This window comes from Bidens hawaiensis, unplaced genomic scaffold (assembly GCF_021521415.1).
Source record: "Bidens hawaiensis isolate Kalapana, Puna unplaced genomic scaffold, B.hawaiensis_p1.1 tig00018597_1, whole genome shotgun sequence".
NCBI classification, from domain to species: domain Eukaryota; kingdom Viridiplantae; phylum Streptophyta; class Magnoliopsida; order Asterales; family Asteraceae; genus Bidens; species Bidens hawaiensis.
The window spans coordinates 4,711-29,303 of NW_027492817.1; the positions used below are offsets into that span (position 1 = coordinate 4,711).

At 34.3% G+C, this 24,593-nt stretch overlaps 1 protein-coding gene across 1 annotated transcript; it reads left to right on the top strand.

Annotated features, from left to right (window-relative positions):
- Positions 1-11,802: 11,802 nt before the first annotated feature.
- On the top strand, positions 11,803-12,398 carry LOC143556501 (uncharacterized). Its single transcript, XM_077045801.1, has one exon. It carries the CDS (start codon positions 11,857-11,859, stop codon positions 12,283-12,285), a length of 429 nt encoding a protein of 142 aa, XP_076901916.1. The 5' UTR covers positions 11,803-11,856; the 3' UTR covers positions 12,286-12,398.
- Positions 12,399-24,593: the final 12,195 nt, after the last annotated feature.

A 24,593-nucleotide genomic window follows, 5' to 3' on the forward strand; every position in this document is an offset into this window, starting at 1 on the left:
AGCGTCGAAGAGGCTGCCGCCAAGGAAGTTCAACTTGCCAACCTTGATAAGAGCGGAGCCGAACGTGCTTACAAAGAAAGTCAAGCTACCCTCCAATGGCTGCTTCGAGAAGCGTTGCCTCAGGTATCTTTATCTTTTTCTTTACGCTTTCCGCTCGTAATTAGAAAATGTTCTAACTTGTATTCTTTTGTAGGTTGTGCGTCGGGTCCTTTCAGAGACCTCTTATGACGATGCGATGAGCACAGCCCTCAACGCTTCTCATGAGGATGGGGAGAAGACTGGCTTCCTGCTTGGTCTAGGGTTTGCTGAGAGAGGCTTTCCGCCCTCCAACTTCCCTTTATTCAATGTTAATACTGAAGCTGCTTATGACCAAGCTGTGAACCAGTACGCTGCCTTCCCGCATCCAGTGGTGGAGAAGGTGAACGAAGCTGCTGCTGCTGATGATGGGCTAAACATCCTTAAGGCTTTCCTTGGGCAGCCGCGCTCTGACGGTGCTGGTCCAAGCGGAGGTGGCCCTGAAGCCTGATCCTGAAGGTCCCTTCCCACTGCTAAGATAGACTTCGCTTTGTATAGATTTCTTTTAGGCGGGTAGTTACCCGGCCACTGTTGTAATATATCATTGAAATATACGATTGTTATTCCTTTCATTGGATTCTTTGCTTTATAAACTTATGACTTGCATACTTAGTTTAAAATAGCAATTTTCCAAGTGTTTAGAATAAGAACCTTTGAACGTGGTTGATAGTGGGTTAAAGTTTCGCTTCCTCCTTCGTGATTGTGCGGGTAGAACCGTCACTTGCACTTGGTAGGATGGCTAAACTTTAACTTTTATCTAACCTGCGTGCTGGTTTTTCTTACTTTTTGAGGATAAGTTAACCTTTGAACGTGGTTGATAATAGGTGTGAAGTTTTGCTTCCTCTTTCGTGATTGTGCGGGTAGAACCGTCACTTGCACTTAGGATGGCAAAACTTTACCCATACCTGACCTGCGTGTAGGTTTTCTTACCTTTTTAAGAATTTTGTTTTGAACCGTTCGACGCGCGGTTGTCGATAGGTTAGTGTTCATTTTCCTTTCATGATTCATGCGGATAGACCGGCACTTTCATTTAATGGGATGAACTCCTTCAACTGACCTGCGTGAAGGTTTGCCACGTTATTGGGTTCGTGCGGGTAAGACCGCCTTCCCACGCAACGACTTCACGTAATGTGAATGTCGTCACCAGTGTTGGATAGTTTTAACCGTTCGACGCGCGGTTGTTGACAGGTTATTATTCAGTTTCCTTAATGATTCATGCGGATAGACCGGCACTTTCATTTTTGGGTGCTGAACTTTTTCCCCTTCAACTGACCTGCGTGAAGGTTTGTCACGTTATTGGGTTCGTGCGGGTAAGACCGCCTTCCCACGCAACGACTTCACGTAATGTGAATGTCGTCACCAGTGTTGGATAGTTTTAACCGTTCGACGCGCGGTTGTTGACAGGTTATTATTCAGTTTCCTTAATGATTCATGCGGATAGACCGGCACTTTCATTTTTGGGTGCTGAACTTTTTCCCCTTCAACTGACCTGCGTGAAGGTTTGTCACGTTATTGGGTTCGTGCGGGTAGGACCGCCTTCCCATTCACTGACTTCACGCAATTATGCGGTGAAAACCGGCATATTAGTGTCCAGAAAAGTATAAATGTAAAATCATCAGCTTCGATATTCTTAAAGAGAATCATTTCCATTAGAAGTGGCTCTTGGCCTTCTCTTTACAAATTGGAATTGATTACATGCAAACTGTGTAATTGAACTCCCTTCCATGTTGGGACAGGAGTGCCATCGAGCCGACACGCACCTGTTTCGGGATCTCGTTCTTTACGCAGCATGTAGTCTCTATTGAAGCTGATTTTTTATTCGTGTTTACCCCAGCCGTGGTTCCACACGCACCTGCCTGCCTGCTTAGCTTTTATTTTGCCACGAGGTGCGCGAGCGTCCCATCTCTGACGAATGTTTCGACCATGTCTTTTACGTCTATGCATTCTTCAGTGTTGTGGCCTTTTGTTCTGTGATAGTCACAGTACTTGCTCCGATCAGCATCGTGACGATGTCGGATTACTGGAGGCTTTGGCCATGGGAGTTCTTCAGTAGCAAATATGTCAGTGACGCTTTTGGTAAGTGGCGTCCATCTGGAGTTCCGGTGCGGCTTTACATTATCCCTTTCACCCAATCGGTGCTGTAAGCCGGATGAGGTGTCAAAGTTTACCCTTTACTGCCAAATGCCTTGCTTCCGTTTTTTGTTCAATCGGGCGGTGAGGACGTTGTCCTCTCTCGTCCTCTGGGTGTAAAGGTTTGTGCTCTGCGGAAGGTCTCTACCCAGTTGCTTCTCCGTTTCCGCATAGCGTTTGGCTGCTGTCATGATGCCATCCCATGTGGATGGCATTCCATCTTTACCCGTTAGGGTGCGGATAAGCTCTGGGTCCTGCGCGCCCTGGATGAAGGCTGCGCGAACAAGATCCTCGCTGATATTGCCCAAACTTAACTTCTTTGAGTTGAAGCGAGTGATGAAGTTTGGCAGAGATTCATCTTCTTCCCGTGTGCATTTGAGGATTGTCCATTGCTCCTCGGTATACTTTCGCTGCTGGCTGAAGTGTTGGCTAAACTTCTGCTGGAAGTCTGCCCAGTCGTAAATGTGGTTAACCGGTAAACGATCAAACCAAACCCTAGCAGCCCCCACCAGCGTCATTTGAAACATGTAACACCACGTGGGTTCCGTCCAGTTGCTGACGGTTGCCCCTGCTATGAACCTGTTCAAATGGTCGTCTGGGTCGGACATACCATCATAAGTGTCTATGTTGGGCATTTGTTTGGCACTTTTTGGGGCAATTGCTTCCGCAATGTCCCTTGCAAATTTGGACGTTCCCGCATTTGCAACGTTCGGTCTTTACGTTTTGGAGAAGTCTCGTGAACTTCCACCTGTGCTTTTTGGTTTGAAGGCTTGTCCAAAATGCCTTCTCGGTTGGGAGTCCGTTTCCTTACGCTTCCCTTTTGCCCTATGGCGAGGGTTCGCGTCGGAGTCGGATTCCTCCGAGTCATTGTCCAAGTATTCTTCGAATTCGTCGGCCTGTTGGACGGAACCCAAGCGTTCGTCCAACTCAGCTTGGAATTCCTTTTGTCGTGCCTCCGCCCATGCCTTAACTTCATCGAGAGTTTGGCGGGGGAGTCTTGTTCGTTTTTTAAACTGGGTATCGGTGAATCCCAGTGGGCGATTATTTACTGCACTTGCCCCAGCTTGGGTAACTGGGGTAGTGTTCGTAAAATTTACTTCACTTGCCCCGGCTTGGGTAACCGGGGTAGTGTTTGTAAAAACTGTGTTGCCGGTATTCCCTCCAGTAGCTGGGGTTGTGGTTACCGGAGTTTCTTTAACCATCTTTCTAGAAGTTTGAAAAAACTGGAGAAAAAATGAAGTTCTAGCTTTATGCACGGATGGCGCCAATGAAGAAACACTAACCGGACCCCGGGCAGATTACTGGTAACCTGGGGGTTGGAGAGCTGTTTCCCACGAGGGGTTAGACCCTTGGAAGATGGTTCTTCTGATAACCTGCAAAACAGACACCGTGAGCTCGTCACTGAGAAGGGGGGGTTCCTCCTTGTGACCACCCTCCGGCGTGAGAATCAGACTAGATTGCTCTTTAAATATAAAAGTATATTAAGAGATTGCTAGAGCAGATATCAGGTATATATGATGATATAAGATAATGTAATGTGTTGAGATGATCATACCATTTGGGGTATTTATAGCCGAAGGTAGGTTTCCAAGGGGTTTAGCCGGCCCAACACGCTACCAACTGTAACCTATGCACGTGCCCTGCCTGTGAGTGGTGGATAGGTAGCGGCTGACACAGAGCAGGCGTGTCGTGCACTCTTCCTCTTCTGCCAACAACAGGCTAGGCACGTGGTATGGCAGGAGTTGGTGGGTAGGCGGCGGCTATTGGTCACAGTGCTGTGGCGTGCTGTCTGCCATGCTGCTGTCAGCGAGCTGTCGCATTCTTGGTCAGATCTTTTGTCTGTACCTCGTCAGGTATCACACAAAAGATCCTCCATCATACGGACTGGCTCATTTAGGCGGGAGTTTTCCCCCTCCCGCCTTTGCTCATTCCTTCAGGTGACACTGGGGAGAGTTAAGTGCCTAGTGCGTGTAGCCATGCTGCGCGGGTGGCCTTCCCTCATGGCTTGTATCCGAGGCTGCGGGAACAGGCGGAGTCCTTCACCATGGGAGGCATTTCCTGCGGGACCAGCTTGCATACTGCGCGTAAGGACGTCACTTCTCTGAGCATGGTTGGTCCTGCGGATCCAGTTGGTCTCTGCGCAGACGTCCCTGTTTAAGGTGAGTCTTGCGGGTCCAACTGGGCTCTGCTGGGACCTACCTCTTCATAATTAATTATAGTATTGTTATTTTAAAAGATGTATCATAATTATGGTATAAATATGATAGCATGGTATTGTGTATCTTTGGTAATGTATATTGTAAAATATAATTGATATTTTTTTGTAATAATTTTTGTTTTTCTAATAAAAGCAAAGAAAAAAGGAAAAATGTGCTACTTGTTCATTCATAAATAATATTGATTGAATTATTGTATTTACCTCATTTGATGTGTGATGATCAGTTATGCTATTAATCTGTCTGTTTAGTATAACACTTAAAGAATTAGAAAGTATTTGGGGTATGATGATTTATATTTAAAGAATTAGCAAGTATTCGCAAATCTTTTGTGTGAATGCTTAAATAATGAACAAAATAGTGATTTGAATAATAAGTAACATGAATATCGCTACCTTGTTACTTTTAAGTAAAGTAAAAGAAATTGAAAACTAGTTAAGAAAATAAACTTAACGAAAATACAAAAAAAGTTTATCCGCTTATTTTCCTTTCTATTGAATTACGCGTACGTGCATATAAAATTTGTCTATATGGCTATTTGTTTGTTTATTTTGTTTGTTATTATGTGAACCAAGTTATTATGTGAGCCAGATAAAGCTGAGTAGCTATATTCCATTAGTTACACATAAGCAAAATATAAAGTTTAGATAATGTATAAATTATTTATTTGCGTGTAATAGATGAATCAAAGAACATCTTTTTTCATACTGTTTTAAAACTTGTTTTATATGAAGGCATCTTATAAGATCATGCATTATTTATTTTTAAAGAATAAACTATGTGTATGTTATCAATCTTTTATATATATGCAGTATTTAATGGAACAATTAAACCATCATGTTAGTTGTTATATAAACATACGTGAAACTTGAATGCATACTTTAGTTATCTATAGAAATTATCAATTGTATGACATAATATTTGTGCATGTTATCATATGCATTTGTATTTTAAACTTCATTAAAAGTCTTATCAATTGCATAAGATTTAAATTTAAATATTTGAAATACTTTTATGTCAAAAGAATACTTGTAGCATTTAAAGAATATCTTGAAATCAAAATTTGCTTTTATGAATACAGAAAACTATTTAGCCAAAAGTTATTTAATGCTATTATTAAATCATTATGCTGAATTGATGTAGATATTTGTTTGTATACAATGATGAAAATAAGTTGTATTATAATTAGTTTTATATGGCGAAAAGTTATATCGTTGTTATTGCTATCATTTTTTTATAAAAGATAATTCTGAGTAGAACAACTCAACTAAAGTCTGGATGTATTATCACTTTTACAAAAAAGTACAAATATGTTTAGACAAATTTATAAACGGTCATAAGATTCAAGACCGAGACATCATACGTGACTTGATCATGTAACCACTTTTCACTTTATATAATGTGCAGAGAAGATTAGTTAAAAGAAAAATATGAATGGTTTTTGTCACACCCTAAATATGCTACCGAAGTAGCATATTATTATAAAAAAGAAGTGTACAAGGTGTGAATAATTTAATATCCATATATTTGTGAAAAGTTTGAAGTGATTTTGTATTCATGCCTCTGAATGGAAATGGTTTGGTTTTATATCATTCCTTGAAGTGAATGTGACTATAATTGATCGTTGTGATCATGGATATAATTTAGTAACTGAAATGATGGTCATGTTAATAATGAGATCGACCATCAGAAGTTTAAAAATATTTACGTAAATAATGAGATCGTCCACCAGAAGTGGCAAAGATATTGATCATATATGAGAACAAATTATGACAATAAATAAGTGAAACTACAAGATCACTTGAGAAGATGATACAATGTTCTCTCATAAATATAGTCATGTATTAAAGAAGCATGATACATATACGATCATAAACCTGAAGTTTATGGATCATGTATATTTTCGCATGATCGGTTTGACCACACCGAGTCAATGATGTGAAATTTTATTAAAGAACCAAAAGATTATTCCTAATAATAATAAATGTAATATTGCTCTCAGTGGAGTTATATATTTACCAAATGAAGGAGGGTGTGAACCCCTAAATGTCATGGAATTGAGAAAATGATACACATATCCTAACATGATACCATTTAGTGTTTTCAAAATCGATGCATCGTCTAAATGGTTATCAATTTCACAACCTAAAATTTGTGTAATTTGTGGCTTAGCTAATGAGATAGCAAGCACAAAATTCTAGATTTTCATATTTATTTTTGGTTATAATAATGAATTTGATTCCCAAGTTATTAATAATCATTGGGATAATTGTTGAACTCCATATATTTTATGTTCACAAATAAATTGCTTTTGTTGTGAGACAATTATTGAACGTCTACAATTGATTCCAAAGCAAGTGATTATAAGAGCAACAATTCATGTTTACATTTGGGTACATGTATGTTACATACAATATCATAATTCACATCAAGCCAATAAGTTATATTAATTACTCCCCATTAAAGTTGGTTTTTGGTCAGGAACCAATTATTTATCATCTAATATTTGGTGTGTGTTATATATTGAAATTAATCCACCATAACACACAAAGATGAGACCACAAAGGAAGTTGAGAATTTATGTTGGGTATTAAATATTATCTTTGATTAAATACTTAGAGCCAATTGTGAGATATTTGTTTATGGCTCATTGGTTTTCACTTTAGTGAATCAACTTTCCCAGCATTTGGGGGGGGGGGGGAGATAGAAAGCAGTAGTTGGAATGAATTATCATTGATCCTCAAACTAAATTATATGAACTAAAATTTCAAATGATAATTCATGTATAAAGATTAACGAATCATCTACCAGACGATTCACTGACCAAAAGAGAGTGTCTAACTAAGACACCTATATGAACCGCTAATGCTCCAATTAATAAATGTCCCAAAAGGACAAACACGTATTGATAATAAGTCTAACGCACGCGTGTAGCGTGGTAGACTGATCGGTTCCAAAGGTAAAATTTCCTCGAAAATTGGAGCAAGTAATGAAGATGGTCAAGTTGAGGTGCAGTAAAAGGTCTCTTGAAAGAGATTAGACATGATGGTTCTTGAAGAACCTTAGGTATCTGAAAACAAAGAGCTCTCAATAAATTATATTGTATCATGTCTACAAATATATATGGAATCGAAATAAAGTCGACTTCGCTATATATAATTAGCGCTTGAAATGATGACGATGAGGATCAAGATTTTGAATCTGCCTATAAAATGATTGGCAAAATCGAAAAGACGCAAACATGGCAGAGTTTAATTCTCTAAATAGCGGAAAGTGTTGGACCAGCACTCCGTACAACTAAAGTTGTACAATGTGTTAGATACAAACGGGTCTTGTATATGAGTTATAAAAAATTCATCAAGTGATATAAGGAAAAATCGATGACATAAGGATTTTGCAACGACCCATGATTAATTATGAGGAGACACATTCTCCAATGGTGGAATCTATGACTTTTCGATAACAAAACAGTCTGGTAATATAAAGAGAGAATTGATATGCGTTTAATAAATATTGTTATTAAGTTGATACTGAAAGTTTACAAGAAAATCTATGAAGGATTTGAATTATCAAATAATGTAAAGTAAGTTCTCGAGAACATAATGATTATTGTTGTGTACATAGTCATATTTGAAAACGTTTGAAAACGTTACGATTATTGAATATGTTGAACATAAATGGAACTTCTGAAAAGTTTCCTAAGGTTGTTGTATACTTGAAAGGTTACTTGATACATATTAATGATGAAATTCTTGTGCATCAATAAACATACACATAGAAGAGAATGCACATGATGAGTACAATATCTCAATAGACAAAGAAATTGTACAAAATGGATTTTTGATATGTGACACAAAATTATGTGTTAATGAGCAAGTTTATGTAGCAAAAATCCCGAAAAAGTGAATGTGTATGTATAATTTATCAAGTTGACAAGAAGTCCATGATGGATTGTTGAATGCATGGATTTATGCATATTACGTATGGACTAAATTATTCGAATTGAGTTTGGCACAAATCAAAAGATATTTTGATAAAGGGGGAGATAAGTTGGATATAATTAGTCATACTTTTATCAAAATGTCACTCTTAAAAGGTCATTATAATCACAGTTTACAATGATTTTATTGTACATATCACCGAGAGAAACTTAAGAGCTTTTAAAGAGATGTTTCTTTTTGAAAGACATTGACGCAATGTGATTATTGTTCGACTTATAGTTCTAGTATATGTTTATAAATCCATCAAAGTGCATCTAGAAAATGGTGAGACATTTTACCATGGGCAAATTTAATCCTTTTAGCATGTTAAAGGATATCTAACAATGACTCTATATCATTCTCTATCTGAATATGAAATATTATTGGTTCGAAAGTACCATAATTAAATTCATATGTGCATTATGTCGTACTGTTGGTTATATATGATTATTATTTTCTTTATTTATTTTATCGGCATGTGTCCAGCTAGGAGACATCAGAATGGGTTAAAACATATATTTCAGGTATGAAATATATGTGTTTATATTTTACTAACCCATCAAACAAGTTTGGTTAGTCTTAATTATGCAGAGAAACACAACAGGATCATCGTGTCTATCAGATGAAGTAATAGAAGTTTTCACCTGAAGTTCATACAACATTACTCAACTTAAGGATTCGAATGTCAAGAGACGAAGACGTAAATGATTGACTAAAAAAGTTTTGGGCAACTTTCACAAAAGATCCATATTTAGTTTTTTTTAACGGATATATAAATCAGGGGGAGGCAATACGTGTTGCACTCTTTTTCCCTTAGCTATGGTTTTGTCCCACTGGGTTTTCCTAACAAGGTTTTTAATGAGGCAGCATCTCCAAGTGTATTAAGTTGATAACTAAGGGGGAGTGTTATGAATATATATATATATATATATATATATATATATATATATATATTATTATGGTTATCAATATCTAAAATAGACTAGCTTCTTCTACAAGTTTTCCTCTCCTATATATACTCTACTAGCTTTTGAACCCGTGTATTACACGGGATTTATCAAATGATAAAAATAAATAAGTTCTGTTATTTAAAAAAAAATAAACAAAATGAAAGGTAAAAATAAATTAAAAAAATCAGGTATGATATTTTAATTGTGATTCTTAAAATACTTTTCATGATTGAAATTGCGTGTAGCTTAACATACCATATAATAAATCTAAAAGATTCATTGATGATGATAAACCGAGTTGCTATAAATGCAAGTGCCTAAACAAGCCTTTGAGGCTATATTAGTTTTTATTGAAGTTGTTCTGAAATGAACCAAAGTCACCATTTTTTAAAATGATCCATACGTATTCGATGATTGCCTCATGTCAAAACAGAGTGAAACATGTGATATAATTGTAGTCCGAAATGCGACAAACACAATTTGGTAATAGGATTGCATGTCCAAAAGGTGTCTTCACATTAAGCGCAACATGTGATACAAATTTTGTATACAAAGAAGTATTTTCAATTTTGTAAACACATTTTAAGGTCTCATTTACCTTGTAAATTAATGTATTAGACAAAGTAAATGGTTTATGAATTATAAATTTTTCACGTTTCACGACTTCTAAAATGTATCTTCTTCATGTTTCACTATGTGTACTACACATGGTGGATAATATGAACTTAATCTAATTTTTCGTGTAACAATGTTTAAAAGATGATGATCAATGTGCATATAGACAATAATCTATAGTATAATGTCATCAGATTACATACATGCACACCTAAATATATACTTTATGAAATGTTGAAAAACCACAACCAACCCAATAATTGATTATATTTAGCATAAATTCTTCTTGAATGGTGATCATAAACGTTGCATTTATACACCTTTAAATAGTTAATAAAATCCATCTAAAGATGCTATAACCCAATTGATAAAATGGTTTTGACTAATGGATAGTTAGGATGAATGAGATGAGATATTAGGAATTATGATGAAAATTTAGGTTATGAGTTAATGTAGGCTTGACACCTAAGCATCAACACTTTGTTTTATTAGTGAAGTAACATAGGGTTTGTTTTGTTGAAATTGATTATGTAATAAATGTTTATGAAATAAAAAAAAACAAATTTTACAGTTTCCAAAAAACAAACAATTCGGTTTTATAACTTTTTAGAAAAAATCTAAATTACAGGATTCCAAATTTCTTTAGGTATAACTAATCATTGTTGCAATGGTTAAAAAGTTTTTTTTAGAATGATTACGTTTATAATTTTAAATTAAAGATACAAAATTAATAATCACATTAATTGAAAATTTAAATTAAATAGCATAATTAAAAATTTATATATATGAAGTGAGAAGTCTCGCATAATTCAAATTTTAAACTGAATTCATGAGTCTTTATTGTTAAAACATGTGTTGACATCTTTAATAAAAAGTAATGTATACATTGAGCAAAGTTATGTTTTAGGTTTTATATTAATATAAATTGTCATTAATGTATGCATTATATCTTAAGATGTAACTCATGGGTCAAACCATTTTCATCAATGACCCATGGATAGCATGGATTAAGGAGAAGAGAGATTAAAAGATTAGTATGTAATTTTAATCTAGGAATGAATGTGGTTATGACACCTAGACATCATTATTTTTGTTTATTAGTATTGTAAGATTGTATCTTATTGTAAGAGACACCTTATTAATCAAATCTCTCACTTTCTCCCTACATCTCATTCTCACATGCTTTAGCTATTAGGCTTGCTTCACAACAAATATGTCATATATTATATTTCAACTATTTTCTTCACATAACAATGCATGTTTGCAATATATTTTATTATTATTTTTTTCTTTTTAATGCAATTTTGATCATTGAAGGGTCACTTGCCCCGCTTGTAAAATCTCACCTATGTTTCGATTAATCATCGATTAATCTTAATCGCTAGTTCTTATCACACTGATGTCGATTAATTACTATTTGATCAAACTTAGTCAAAACTGATAATTTTATACATAAATTTTTGTATATATTTGTAAATTTCAAAAGCTACATATAAATTCAAATCCGATTAATCTCAGTTAATCGTTATTCTTTATCCACTGCTCGACTAGCGCTTAACGAGTTCTACAACCCTAGCCCCACTAAAGCACCTCCGGTCCTCAAGTACGAAACCTTAGAAGACACATCCTTAAATAAAAACCTTTACACCAGCCTGCCCCATTAGTCACACAGACAAAAGGAATCCCTAGCGTGTATAAAAATCCACTACACATACTTTAACCAGATAAAAGTTTACAAATATCTCCAAAATATTATCATTATTTTTCTCGTGGACATATATTATTGAACTAAAAAGATATTTTATAATTTTATAACATAAACATCGCCGATCTTATTCTTATCTCCCCACCATAAATAACACCGCCACCACAGTCTCACCAACAACAACCATGGGCGTAATAATAATCGACGGTTCCACCGTCCGCGACTTCGTAAACGACGACGCTCAGTTCAAAACCAGCGTCGACGCTCAGTTCCTCTCACTGGACGTCAACAACGACGGCGTGTTATCCAGATCCGAGATGCGAAAGGCCTTTGAATCCATGAGGTTATTGGAAACCCACTTCGGCGTTGACACGGCCTTGCCGCCGGAGGAACTTACTCGGGTTTATGACGCTGTGTTTTCAGGGTTTGATGAGGATCACAATGGTACCGTTGACCCGGAGGAGTTTAGATCGGAGATGAAGAAGATTATGCTGGCGGTGGCTGATGGGCTCGGGTCGTCGCCGATACAGATGGCGGTGGAGGATGATGACCAGAGTTTTTTGAAGAAGGCGGCGGATCTTGAGGCGGCAAAGATCGCCGGGAGTAGTTCTTGATCGGACGGTGGTGGTGGTGGTGTTACTGAATAATTTGTGTTGTATTGTTTTTTTTTTCTACTCAAGTTTAAGTTTAAGGGTTAAAACGTAAATACATGGAATGTATTTGATGTGTTTTGGATGAGTTTATATGATGACAAGTGACAACATTACTTGTATAGTTGTATGGGTTTGGAATTATTTACAGTACTTGCAAGTTACAAGTTTGGTGTATTTGTTAATTCTCCAGTATGGGCGGTACAGTGGGGCCCAAGGGGCAGTATATGCTATAGGTTTGCACACCGCCCAGGGGCGTTTGGGGGTGGGGGTGGGGGGGCGACCGGCGTTAGTGGGTGTTTTGAGGGTGGGGGTGGGGCGTTTAAGGGTGGGGCGGTGTTGGAATGATCGGCGGTAGGGGGTGTTTTGATGGGTCACTCTATTTTTCACTTTCTCTCTCTTTCTCATACACACATATATTATAAGTGTATATATATATAATGGGGCCGTAAAGTGGCTTCGAATCATAGTGGGGGCAACATAGTGAAGGGGCTTTAAAGGCCATGGCTCACGTGTCGATGACGTGACCACCATAGTGAACAACCTTAAGACTTAGAAGGAGCAAATGGTACCGGTAGTGAAACGAGCTATTTCGGTACCGGTGCCGAGAGTATTTAAGAAGATTGGGTTCGGGAAGTTTGGGATCAGTACCGGCGCTAGTATTATCGAATTTTTATATACGGTGTCTGTATTAAGACTAATTTTTAAAAAAAATCAAGATCCGTATTGGTATAATTGAGCTCATCCCCATCTTCGGTTTAATTTGTATAATGACAATATTAGTTGTGTAAGTATGGATTTGATTATTAGACCATGCGTAAGTGGGTACCATACGTAAGTGGGTATTTCCCCACTTGCAAAATGTCCGGGTACACCGTCCCACTTGTAAAATGCCCCAAGTTTAAAGTTACACTGTAACGTCATTTGTGGGAGAGAGCTCGTGTAGAAAAACAAAGTCGGGCGTGGTAGAGTAATTTTCTATATTTTGTGTTATGTAATAACAGCTCCATTCACAACCTCTACTCAAATGACTCGTCTAGTTCACTCTTCAGTCTTCACGCACCAAATTTCGTCATCATCCAGCTGCCATTTATAAGACATGTATTTTGAAATAATGGAAACTAACATGTATAAGGGTAACCAACTATCGATTGCTAAAACTCTAGTACTATTATCAATGTTTATAAATAAATACATCAAAAACCATATACCATGTTCGGTTCGATTCTTACCAAGTGGCACTATCCAAACAGCTCGCGTCTCGTGTCTCAAAACTCGTTGAAAAAGCTCGTTTTGTGAAAGAGTTACGTTCTAGCTAACGCAGCTCAGTTGAATAACTTAGATTTTAAGTTTAACCATATATTAAAGTCAAAACCCCAAGTATCTAGCCCACTAACCCAATTAACCCGTTAAAATTAGTCTACCCAAATTCACACCACATATTTTCTTCTTGAACATGCCTCAAGTATGTCAACTTGGTATAAGCTTGCGGTACCGATCCTGAGTTTTTCGATATTTATTTTCTTAGAAACTTGTTATCGGTGTCGGTATCAAAAATGCTCGGTTCGGTATCGGTATCGGTATCGTAGTTAAATATTCACTAAATACCTATACCAATACCGATCCCATTTTTCTTAAAAGCTTGATACCGATATCCGAAACCATTTCTCTTCCCTATTGTCAACAACTTTAGTTGAGCCGAGTGAAGCTAGAGCTTGAGCTGACCTAGGCCCCACTTGATTTGGGTTGTAATTTGTAAATACTAAATAATCTTAGGGATTGTTTGTTTACATCTGAATGAAATCATCTGATTCATTTAGACTTCAGACTGTTTGGTTCCAAACAAAAAAAACATTTGAATGAGAATTAGGTCTGAATCATTCAGATTTATTGTTGTTGTTGAATGAGACAGAGGCTCATTCAGATCTGACTCATTCAGATCTGAATGAACCAAACAACCCCTTACTTAAAAGAGGTTACTTATATTATTCACATTGACACATCAACTCATAGATTTGCATACAAAAGCAAAAATTTTAAATTAAATAAGAAAAATTATATTTTAATAATTCAAACTATCTTCTATTGGCTAATAATAATCTATACTTACACTTTTGACTCATAATAATCACAAGATTCGCTTTTGTTGTCAAGAGCAATCCCGATTAGGCCTGTAAACGAACCAAAAGCTTGGTGAACTGTTCGTGAACGTTCGGTGGGAAGTTATTTTATGTTCGTTTATTTAATAAATTAACAAACATGAACAAAAAAGTTTGTGTTCGTTTAATTAAACGAACGAACATGAACACGTGCTTCCTTAGTTCATTTATGTTCGCGAACGTTCATATATATTCGTTTATTTATGTTCGTTCATGTTTGTTTATATATGTTCATTTATGTTTGTTTGGGTTTTTTTTAAGTAGGTTCATGTATGTATAATTATGTTTGTTTATGTTTGTTCAATTATGTTTATTTATATAAACAAACAAACATGAACATCAAATATTAGTTCGATTAAGTGTTCGTGTTCGTTTAAAGTTAAATGAACGAACACGAGCATCCCCTTGTTCGTCTTCATTTAGTTCGTTTACATGCCTAATCCCGATAGCATAATTATCATAAAAATATACTTGATTTTCACTCAATTTCTCTCACAATAATGTCTATGAACGAAATAAAAAAACGTACAAGTGAACTCAAGCATAAAACAAATGTCAAACAAGTGTAAAAAATTTATGATAATTATATTACTAGATTGCTCTTAACATTAATAGTGAATTTTAGGATTACATTGGCTAAAGTGTAAGTGCATATTGTTATCGGCCAATTGATGTAGGATTACATTGGTTAAAGTGTAAGTGCATATTGTGATCAGCCAATTGATGATAGTTTTGATATCATCCAAAAATATATGTACACCAGTGATTCATTGTGTACAAACCCATAGATATTAAACATTGTTCTTACTATACATCCTTGTAAAAAAGATAGCATAACCATTGATACATAGACAAAGTAAATTGAGTATATATCAAGAAGTTGAATACGTTGATTGGCAATGTTTCTAATGTTAGATTAAAATACAAAGTAAACAAAGATTGAAAAGTGTAAGAAGTAATCTAGTTATTGATCTTTTAATTGAATGATTGTGATTAATAATAATAATAATAATAATAATAATAATAATGATAGAAAGAGCTTATATGGAATAGTCCATATTTATTGACTTTATCTCTTCACATGCAAGTCATACGTCGATTCTGCCGTCATATTTTAAAACATCTATAACTTTTTCATACGGTAATTTAAAAAAAAAACAAAATTCACCAAAATAACAAACGTTTTTTTTATCTTTAATATGAGTATCATATTGTTGTAAAAAATTAAAAAAGAATTAGTAGGCTTTATACATTGTGTTATTGGTTTATCATTGTGTTTTTTTAATTGAGTTTTCTATATTGTGTTATAGGTTATGGTCACTGTGTTTTACAATCATTACACATATTAAAGATTAAATTTTAAAAAAAGGTACGTCATTGCGTCTTTATTCTCATCATTTTGTCTATTGTTCGTTATTGTGTCTTTACACTTATCATTGTGTTTTAGTCATTGTGTTATGTTCGTTGTGTATTATGTTAAGGTCATTGTATATTATGTATTTACCATTGTGTTTTACGTTTCAGATCATTGTGTAATAATATGTATTCACTATTGTGTTTTACGTTTTATGTTATTGTTTATTATTCATTAATCATTTGTGTTTTATGTATTAAATATGTTTTTTATTTAATCATTATTTTTACATATTAAAATTAAACAACGGTGTTATTTCACTGTTACAATTTTCAGATTTGATCACTTTTAAAAAAAACACAATGATATGCAGAGAGACACACTGATAAACAAAGAGACACAATGATGAACGTAAGACACAATGATAAACAGAAATACACAATGACATGATTATTTTTTATTTTTATAAAACAAAGTCATACTCATATTAAAAATAATAACACGCTTGTTATTATGGTGAACTTTTTAAAAAAATGTTGAAAAAAATATAAACGTTTTAAAATGATGGGAGAATTGACATGTGTCTTGCATGTGACTAAAGAAAATATGTGTTTTCCTTTTATGTCCTTCCTCCTTTGGTCCATAGTTGACACATGACAATAAATTATTATTTCACACTCTAATCATTTTTGTTACCTTTTGTAAATAACTCAACCCAATGTTTCTATATTTACAAATTCCAAATCAATCTTGAAGTTGAATCTATTGGAATTCAAAAGCGGATGTGGGGAATCGAGGGCAAAACATAACTGAGGCCTTTTAGGCTAGACAAAATGGACGGGCTTTGTTTTTCTTCAAAGCCTCAATCCGCTCTCGCTCGCTGCTACTAATGGGGTTTCGGTTGATTTCACTTCCTTTAGCTACTTAAATGTTTAGGTTCGCCAAGTTTGAAAAGTACAAAGAGCGCAGATTAGCCACGTGTCAAAGACTTGGAAACGTTAAATAATTTATAATGTGAAAACGAACGGCTAAATTATAACAAAATTTATTAGGTTTTACATAATCTTTATATTAATATAGGTTTGTGTTCTTCACGTTGGGGCGGTGCATTAATATGTATTATATGGGTTAGTTAAGTTCATAAAGATACCGACACTGAGTTGAAAACATTAACTCGTCAATGCAATACAATAGCGACATTCGTATAGCTTATCACGAAACAAAAAAATTAAAAATATTAACACAAACAAATACAACTTGTGATCAAAACGACTTGAATTCAGTTGGTATCGGTGAGCTTCGTGATGATACTGACACCAAACTCAATAATTATATTAGTAGTATATTCGTATAGCTTATAAAAAAATAACATATTTAAGGCTATGTTTATTTGGTATTTAAACTCAAGCGTTGCGGTGAAGAGTTGACACGAGTTGTGTCGGTATTAATTATGTTCATTACGATACATGAACTAAGACATTTTGTAAACTTAAAGCCACAAAAAAAAAAGATGACGTGGCACGAGCTGGGCCGCCATGTGGCCACTAACAGCACATGTCGCTTTTTGGTTGCTCATCCACTCATAACCACTTTTAGAAAATAATGAAAAATTATGTAGCGTACATATTGCATTCTCAAATTTAACCTTCTCACATGACATTTTCTATCTGCTTCCAATAATATCCTATAATTTACAAAACCCATAAAAAATGTAGGGAACGGGTTGTAATGCTCCAACCCACTCGGAAAATGAATTTCAAATTTTGATATGCTACTTAAGTAACTCGATCAACGACCCCGGTAAGAGAAACACCATCCATCTCCATCGGTACGAGCTATTTTTTATGGATTTGTTTGTTGATAATAAGACTTTGATATACAAAAATTTGCATTATAACAAAATAATAGTAATTATAATAATGAAATTTTTATAGTTTTAGTGGTAGTAGTAACGTCAAGGACAAGGACAGTGGTTGGATTAATATATTTTTTATACAATATATTGCATTTTTTATTTTTATTGAAAATTAACAATTATAATAATAATAAGAGTAAATATATATGAACTAATAATTTGAAATACGTTACAAGAAACTGATATAATGATCATTATATGATAACTTTGGTCAAACTAAATAAAAACTTATCTCCTCAAATCTCACAAGTCACAAGGCAATCCTTTTGCACAGTATACAACTATACATGTCTTGCCATCTTGGACATATAAATTTTGTTGATGCTCCATTGTTTTAGTTCGTTTGCCCAATTTACATGTCTTGGACGCATTAATTTCATTGTTTTAGATTGTCATTACTTTTAGTGTATTTGGCTGAATAAATTATTATTGTTATTAACTTATTTTTATTTAATTTAACGTGCGTTTGAATATTTATTGCTTTTGGTTCTCGTTGACCAAAACTCTTGATCCACCAGTGATTAAAAAATACAGTGATCAAATTAAGAGAAAATTACTAAAGAAGTTGACATGCAAGACAATTGTAGACCATCTATGGTGTAAACTTATTAATTTTTTTAAATTAACAACTATATGGTATCTACCTAATAATACTTATAAATAAATTGGTGTAAGTTTATAATTCTTTCAATATATATTCGTTGACATCTGATCTTTTCAAGTATGACCGTCATGTCACAATGACCCACGCATGTAAGTTAGGTTGTATACAAACTATTTTATACATATGTTTAGTGCATTTAAGTCATGTGGTCAATTTTCATATAATTTCCTTTCCTTCTACTTTCATATGTCACTATCTATTCTGGACAATATCACGAATTCACAACTAGACGGCCAACTCGATAAAATATAAATATTAGATACTTAACAAGTTAATAAACACAGGTGTTAGGGAGGTGGGTGGGGTCTCGGGTAAAGGCTTCCGGATACCCATGGTATTTCAGAAACATCATTTACTTTTTTCTATTTCACGTGGAACGGGTTATAGAACCCGAATGTTCTGTGTTAGAAAGTGAATTGTGCTTCTCTAACATCATCCGTATTATTTGGATACCTTTTTATGAAATTGAGTAAAAATAAGGTGTTTGTATTAGTTCGTTGCATTTGGGTAGTTTCGTAAATCAGGTTGTGCCGGCCTCAACCACGCTAATGTTTAATTACCTTTATGAAATTAATAAACGAGTTTCAAATAAAGTCCATCACTACTAGAAAAAAGGCTTTTAATGACTCACATTGCGAGTCATAAATGGGTACAGCGCGAGTCATTGATAGCCCAGTCATAAATCGCTTATGACTCACATTTTATGACTCGCCTTTATGACTCACATTTCATGACTCGCGTTTATGACTCACACTTTATCACTCGCTTTTATGACACACAAATTTGCGAGTCATGGTATTATTTAAAAAAAAATATTCTACTATTTTATTATTATTATTTTGCATACTAATATTTAAATTAATGACACAATTATATAAAATAAACCTTTCATTTCATTTCTTAATTAAACGTCCTACATCAAAAAGTTACAAAAAATATTTGTTTAGTCAAAACAAGAAATCATTCTTGGAAAACAAACTGAACCGCATAGTTCGACCATTTTTCACGAACTGCATCAAGATCCGCATCCGTGTATACCTCTTTGCCTCCACCAACCTAAGAAGAAAAAAAGAGCTTACAAACTTGGTCGGTGGTCAAAACATATTCGATCAAAACAAACCAATACAAACCAATAATCAAAAGAGTAAATTACACTTACATTGTTATTGACGAGTATGTCAAGTCCGTCACGAATTATCTCCTTCATGAAGTTTAAGATATAATCTCCACACTCTATACTCCCCGGTTGAGCTGGACACTATAGAATAACATATTCAAAATTACAGATTATGATCGAATGATAATACAAGTTTGTTTTTGTGTGCGTTGACCTAAAGACAGCCTAATAACTAAAAGCATTATCTCATAATTCACTAATCAAGTTGACTATTATGACTTCAAGGTGAAATAATCACACTTTAGTCACACATGTATGAAACAGATTTTTACAAAGTTGAAAAGAAATACTTTTATTTTAGTCGTATTCTTTTATTTGTGTCTAGTTCAGCACGCGCATATCAGACTAGCGCGCGCGCGCGCGTGCATATCAGTAGCATGCAGTTAAAATCAGAATTTGAATAACGCGCAGATCATCAGATCAACGCGCAAATCAGAATAACGCGCGCAGATCAGAACAGCCCGGGTGCAAATCAGAACAGCGCACGCGCCCGGATAAGATTAGCACGTGCGCGTCCAAACTAAGCAGACTTTATTATGAACACACCAGGGCCTACCATTGAAATGCTACCATTGACGATTTTGGCAAGTTAATACCTCTGGATTGTAAGTTATACTTTTCTCTCTATAGACAGCGTATAAGTCTCGTATATAATGCACATAGACCTGTACCAAAGCAACATTGTTTTCTACTCATAACTATTTACATGATTAAAGATGATTTAGAACTTCAGACACAATTAATTATAATAACACACATAAGAAGTAAAATAAGATAGCAATCTTGATGGCTTAAGAAATTAAGAATACGTGTGACTAGTAATATAAAATGATACTCTTACCAAGTCACAAATTAAAATAACAACATTTTTGTCTTGTCAATTCAAACATCTAGAATTACAAATACAAAGTAAAAGCTACCAAGGTTTAACCATCACCATCATCAGTAAACCAATTAAGAATATCTAAAGCCTCGTTTTTCTTTTCTCATTTTTCTTTTTTTATGAGAAAATCGTAAATTAAGTAAACATCTAGGGCAACAAGCATTTAACCAACTAAGGCATAAACTAAGTACAAAAGCGAAATACCTGGAAGGAATCCGAGAGACGTATGTATAGAATTTTGAGAGAGGAGAGAAAAAGGGAAGATCAAGAAACGCCAGTTGAAATCTGTATAGGCAGGGAGGGTCGTCCCACATGGAGGGGAGAGAGTGGCATCCGTGAAGAGCCAATGCTACGAATGTATATGTTAGGATGGCATTTGATTCATAAAATTCATTAAAATTAGATAATTTTGTGGAATGTAAATTTCAATTCCCTTTTTATTTGCTTAATTGACAAATAAAATGGAATTGAAATATACTCCATATTCCAACATTATAAAGAATCTAATAATCTTTTCAAAATGTGCAAATTAAACAAATTATATAAAATCTCCGACCACTAATATTCGTCACATTTGACACCCTGACCCATCCACGCGACCCCGACCACCACAGGTTCTGCTACCATACGTTGCCAACCAACCACTTTTGTAACAACTCGAGTTTTCGAACTTAAAATTTATATCTGTTACCCGACCCGTTTTATATTCGAGAAATTTTTATCAATAAAATACCGCATTTATCGAATTATTTTTATTATTTTTAATATTATTGATTAATACATTTATTTAATTATCGTAATAACTTTGAGATATATACAATCCTAGCCCTAGACAATAGTTTAACCTTATTGTTTTTACCCTCATCCATAGTTCAAGGGCTAAATTGCAAATCTGGTATAACACTATACCCTAACCCATTTACCAAACCCATATACCCGTATACCAAACCCGTAACCCATTAACCATGATCCAATTAGATTGCTTGGACCTTAATCTTCGCTTTATAGATGGAATTGATTTTTGTAGATCGTTATTATGTTTAATTCGTACTCATCGACGCTCTAGTTATAGGTTATAATCAAATAAGGATCTCGTCTGTCACACCTCAACCTAAGGCGGAAATGTCGAGACGTGAGCTGATTGTCACAGCTCTCAAGGTTACTAACATGCAACACTATAAGTTTCAATATCTATTTAATAATTTCATAAATAAAACAATTACAATTAAGTACATCAAGTATAGCGAAATTACAGCAATGATTAATAAAGTTTGTATCCTAAAAAGCATCTCTACATGATCTTCATCTTGCTAAACAACCAAGCTGATAACCTGCAAATGCGTATAAAATATATTTTTGTCAACAACACATGTTGAGTGAGTAAAACCACCAGTTTAAGACACAACAATAATAGTATATATAATATATAAAGAAAGATGCAAACTGTTCATGTGAGATATACAGTTAAACCATAGCACATACACAAACAATCAACCATAAAGAAAGGGATAAACCGTTGCCATGTGAATGGGCATTGGTTACCAAAAACAAGGTGTCGGTGAAACCATTGTCAATGCGTCGGACGCCTGCCACTACGACGGTCGTATGATCATACTAGACTGAGAATATGTTGGAACTCTCCGAATGCGGTTCAAATAAAGAAAGTAAGCAAATAGAAAGTTAGGCATAAACTGATATACACACAAGGATTAAACAGTTGCGGTTTTGAATACTAGATAATAGATACTTTAAGTTTGAGCTACAATCGTTATATATTGAAAGTTTTAAATATATATAATATACAAATAATTAACATTAATATTATAACCATAAATTAACCGACAAACGCGATAAAATTTTCCAAACATGAAAAGGGTCGGGTTATTTAAAATGAAAAATACCGAGTTGTTACAGTCTCCCATACTTTAGGGAGTTTCGTCCCGAAATTAAAGGATATTATAACAAACCATTAATTTTTTAGGAAATATTTTTTTTTAATATAACTTTTAAAATTTATCATAACCCAGAATTTTGAATAGTCAAGATAACGCTCCAAATGAAAATCCGATAAGGGCACTTATATATAGGATGTACCAGCGGCGTATCCACCATGTCCTTATCATCTTTACATTTGTACCGTTATCCCAACTACTTTTGATTCTATATTATAACACACAATTGCACGCATTATGATTTCCATGTGAGGACTTCAGTAATTATGTAAGCCTCCATAATTACTTATATCGTCGGATGGTACACATAACTCGTTCCATCATGTGGGTGACAAAACATTTGAAAGACATGATTTTTAGTGAAAACAAGAATTTAATATATTTTGGTTATAAATAAAAGATAGTCATTGTGTACAGTATTGTTAAAATGAATTGAAATTTGAGTTGATTTAATAAAATATTAAAGTTTCTAGAATGTCTTTTGATACAAGTTATAAATCTTGAAAGTTTGAAAAAAGAAATGATTCCTTAGGGTTGAGAGTGAAACGAATTGAGATGAATGAGGTCAAGAGATAAACTAAGAGTACAGTATTATAGGAAGTTGTCTTTTGAAAAGATAGATTTTATTGTATGAGCATAATCACTTGAAATTGAAGTTGTTTAAATCCAAAAATCGAATAAAGGTTTGTTATGATGTATGAAAAAGATAAAATATGTTTAGATAAAGATGACAAAAATATCTCTTTGATAAACTTAGTTATGATTGATTTGATATATCTGATTTAAAATAACTTGATTAATTAGATCTATAAAAACTTGTATAATTGAAGTTGATTGAATTGAAGTATTTTGATTAGGTTGCAAAGTAAGGTTTAATAAAATAAGTTTGGATATTTTGAGCGTAATGAACATGATTGAATCGAGAACACACATGGCGTGGATGATTAGGGTTTTCCATAGTTGCAGCAGTTACAGGTAACAGGGTATAAAGTTTGAGCAAACGTTGAAGCATAGGTTTTAGAATTAGATGGCATAGACCGTTGTGGAACGTCTTGTAGTACGTGGCAAGTATGAACAAGATAACCAAACGATTACATCGGGTACAAAACGATATGAGGATTAGATTGAATTGAATAGTATAGTTGCAAGTGAAGCGTAACAAGTGGAATTTGACGTAACATGTCTTGTTTGAGACGCTATGATTTTGTTGAGGTTGACTGTTAATTTTGATTGACAGCATGTAGTTGATGTTTAGACTTGCGTTTGTTATGAGAATGAGTAGGGATAAATGAATTGAACATATTAGCGAAAAAGTTAATGAACAAGGTTGCATGTATGTTTTGAAAATTGAGTTGGTATTTTAGAGATCGCAGGAGCTATCTACTTGACTAACATGTGGCCGTGAAGTGGTTAAATAAAATAAATGATTGATGTTGAGAAAACATTCTTTGATTAATAAAGATGTGATTTAATGAGTAGGTTGGATAGTTGTGTAGATTTCATATGAGTTATTGTGTAAAACGAAACTTAAATATGTTATGCTGATGTTCATTCACAACTTAAGGATAAGTTAGAATTTATATTGATAATCAATGTTTGATGAGACAAAAGTTTTATAAAAGTTTAATATGTTTTTTTAACAAATTAGAATTTGAGGTTGAATGCTTAAAATATGTATAATAAGCTATACATGTGATACCATGAGTATAAGAAAGCCATTTGATTCTTAAATTGTGCGATAATGTTTAAATTAATTGAGGTATTGATATTATAATAATGTGATAAGATGAATAGGTGAAACCGATTTCAATGAGTGTAAATTGTTTTGTTTGGCTCGTGATAACCGAATCCAAATAAACAAAGAATTTGCATCCGGTCAGGGAATAAAAATGTTTTGAGTGTATGAGTAGATCGAATCAATAAATCTTGATTCAAAAATGATTTAGTAAATAAGGAATTGAATAATTTAATAATAGAATAATAGGATATTGAATAGTTAAATCAAATCATAAATTGTTTCGTATAAAATTAAAAAAATAAAACAATTAACGAATGTTCCTCGAGGTCTTGGGTTTCCCATGAGCTTTCCATGACATTTTGTTTCCCCAACTTATTAGCATACCAAAACCAAAAAAAATGAGTGAGTTGGCCTCCCATGAGCGTTAAAT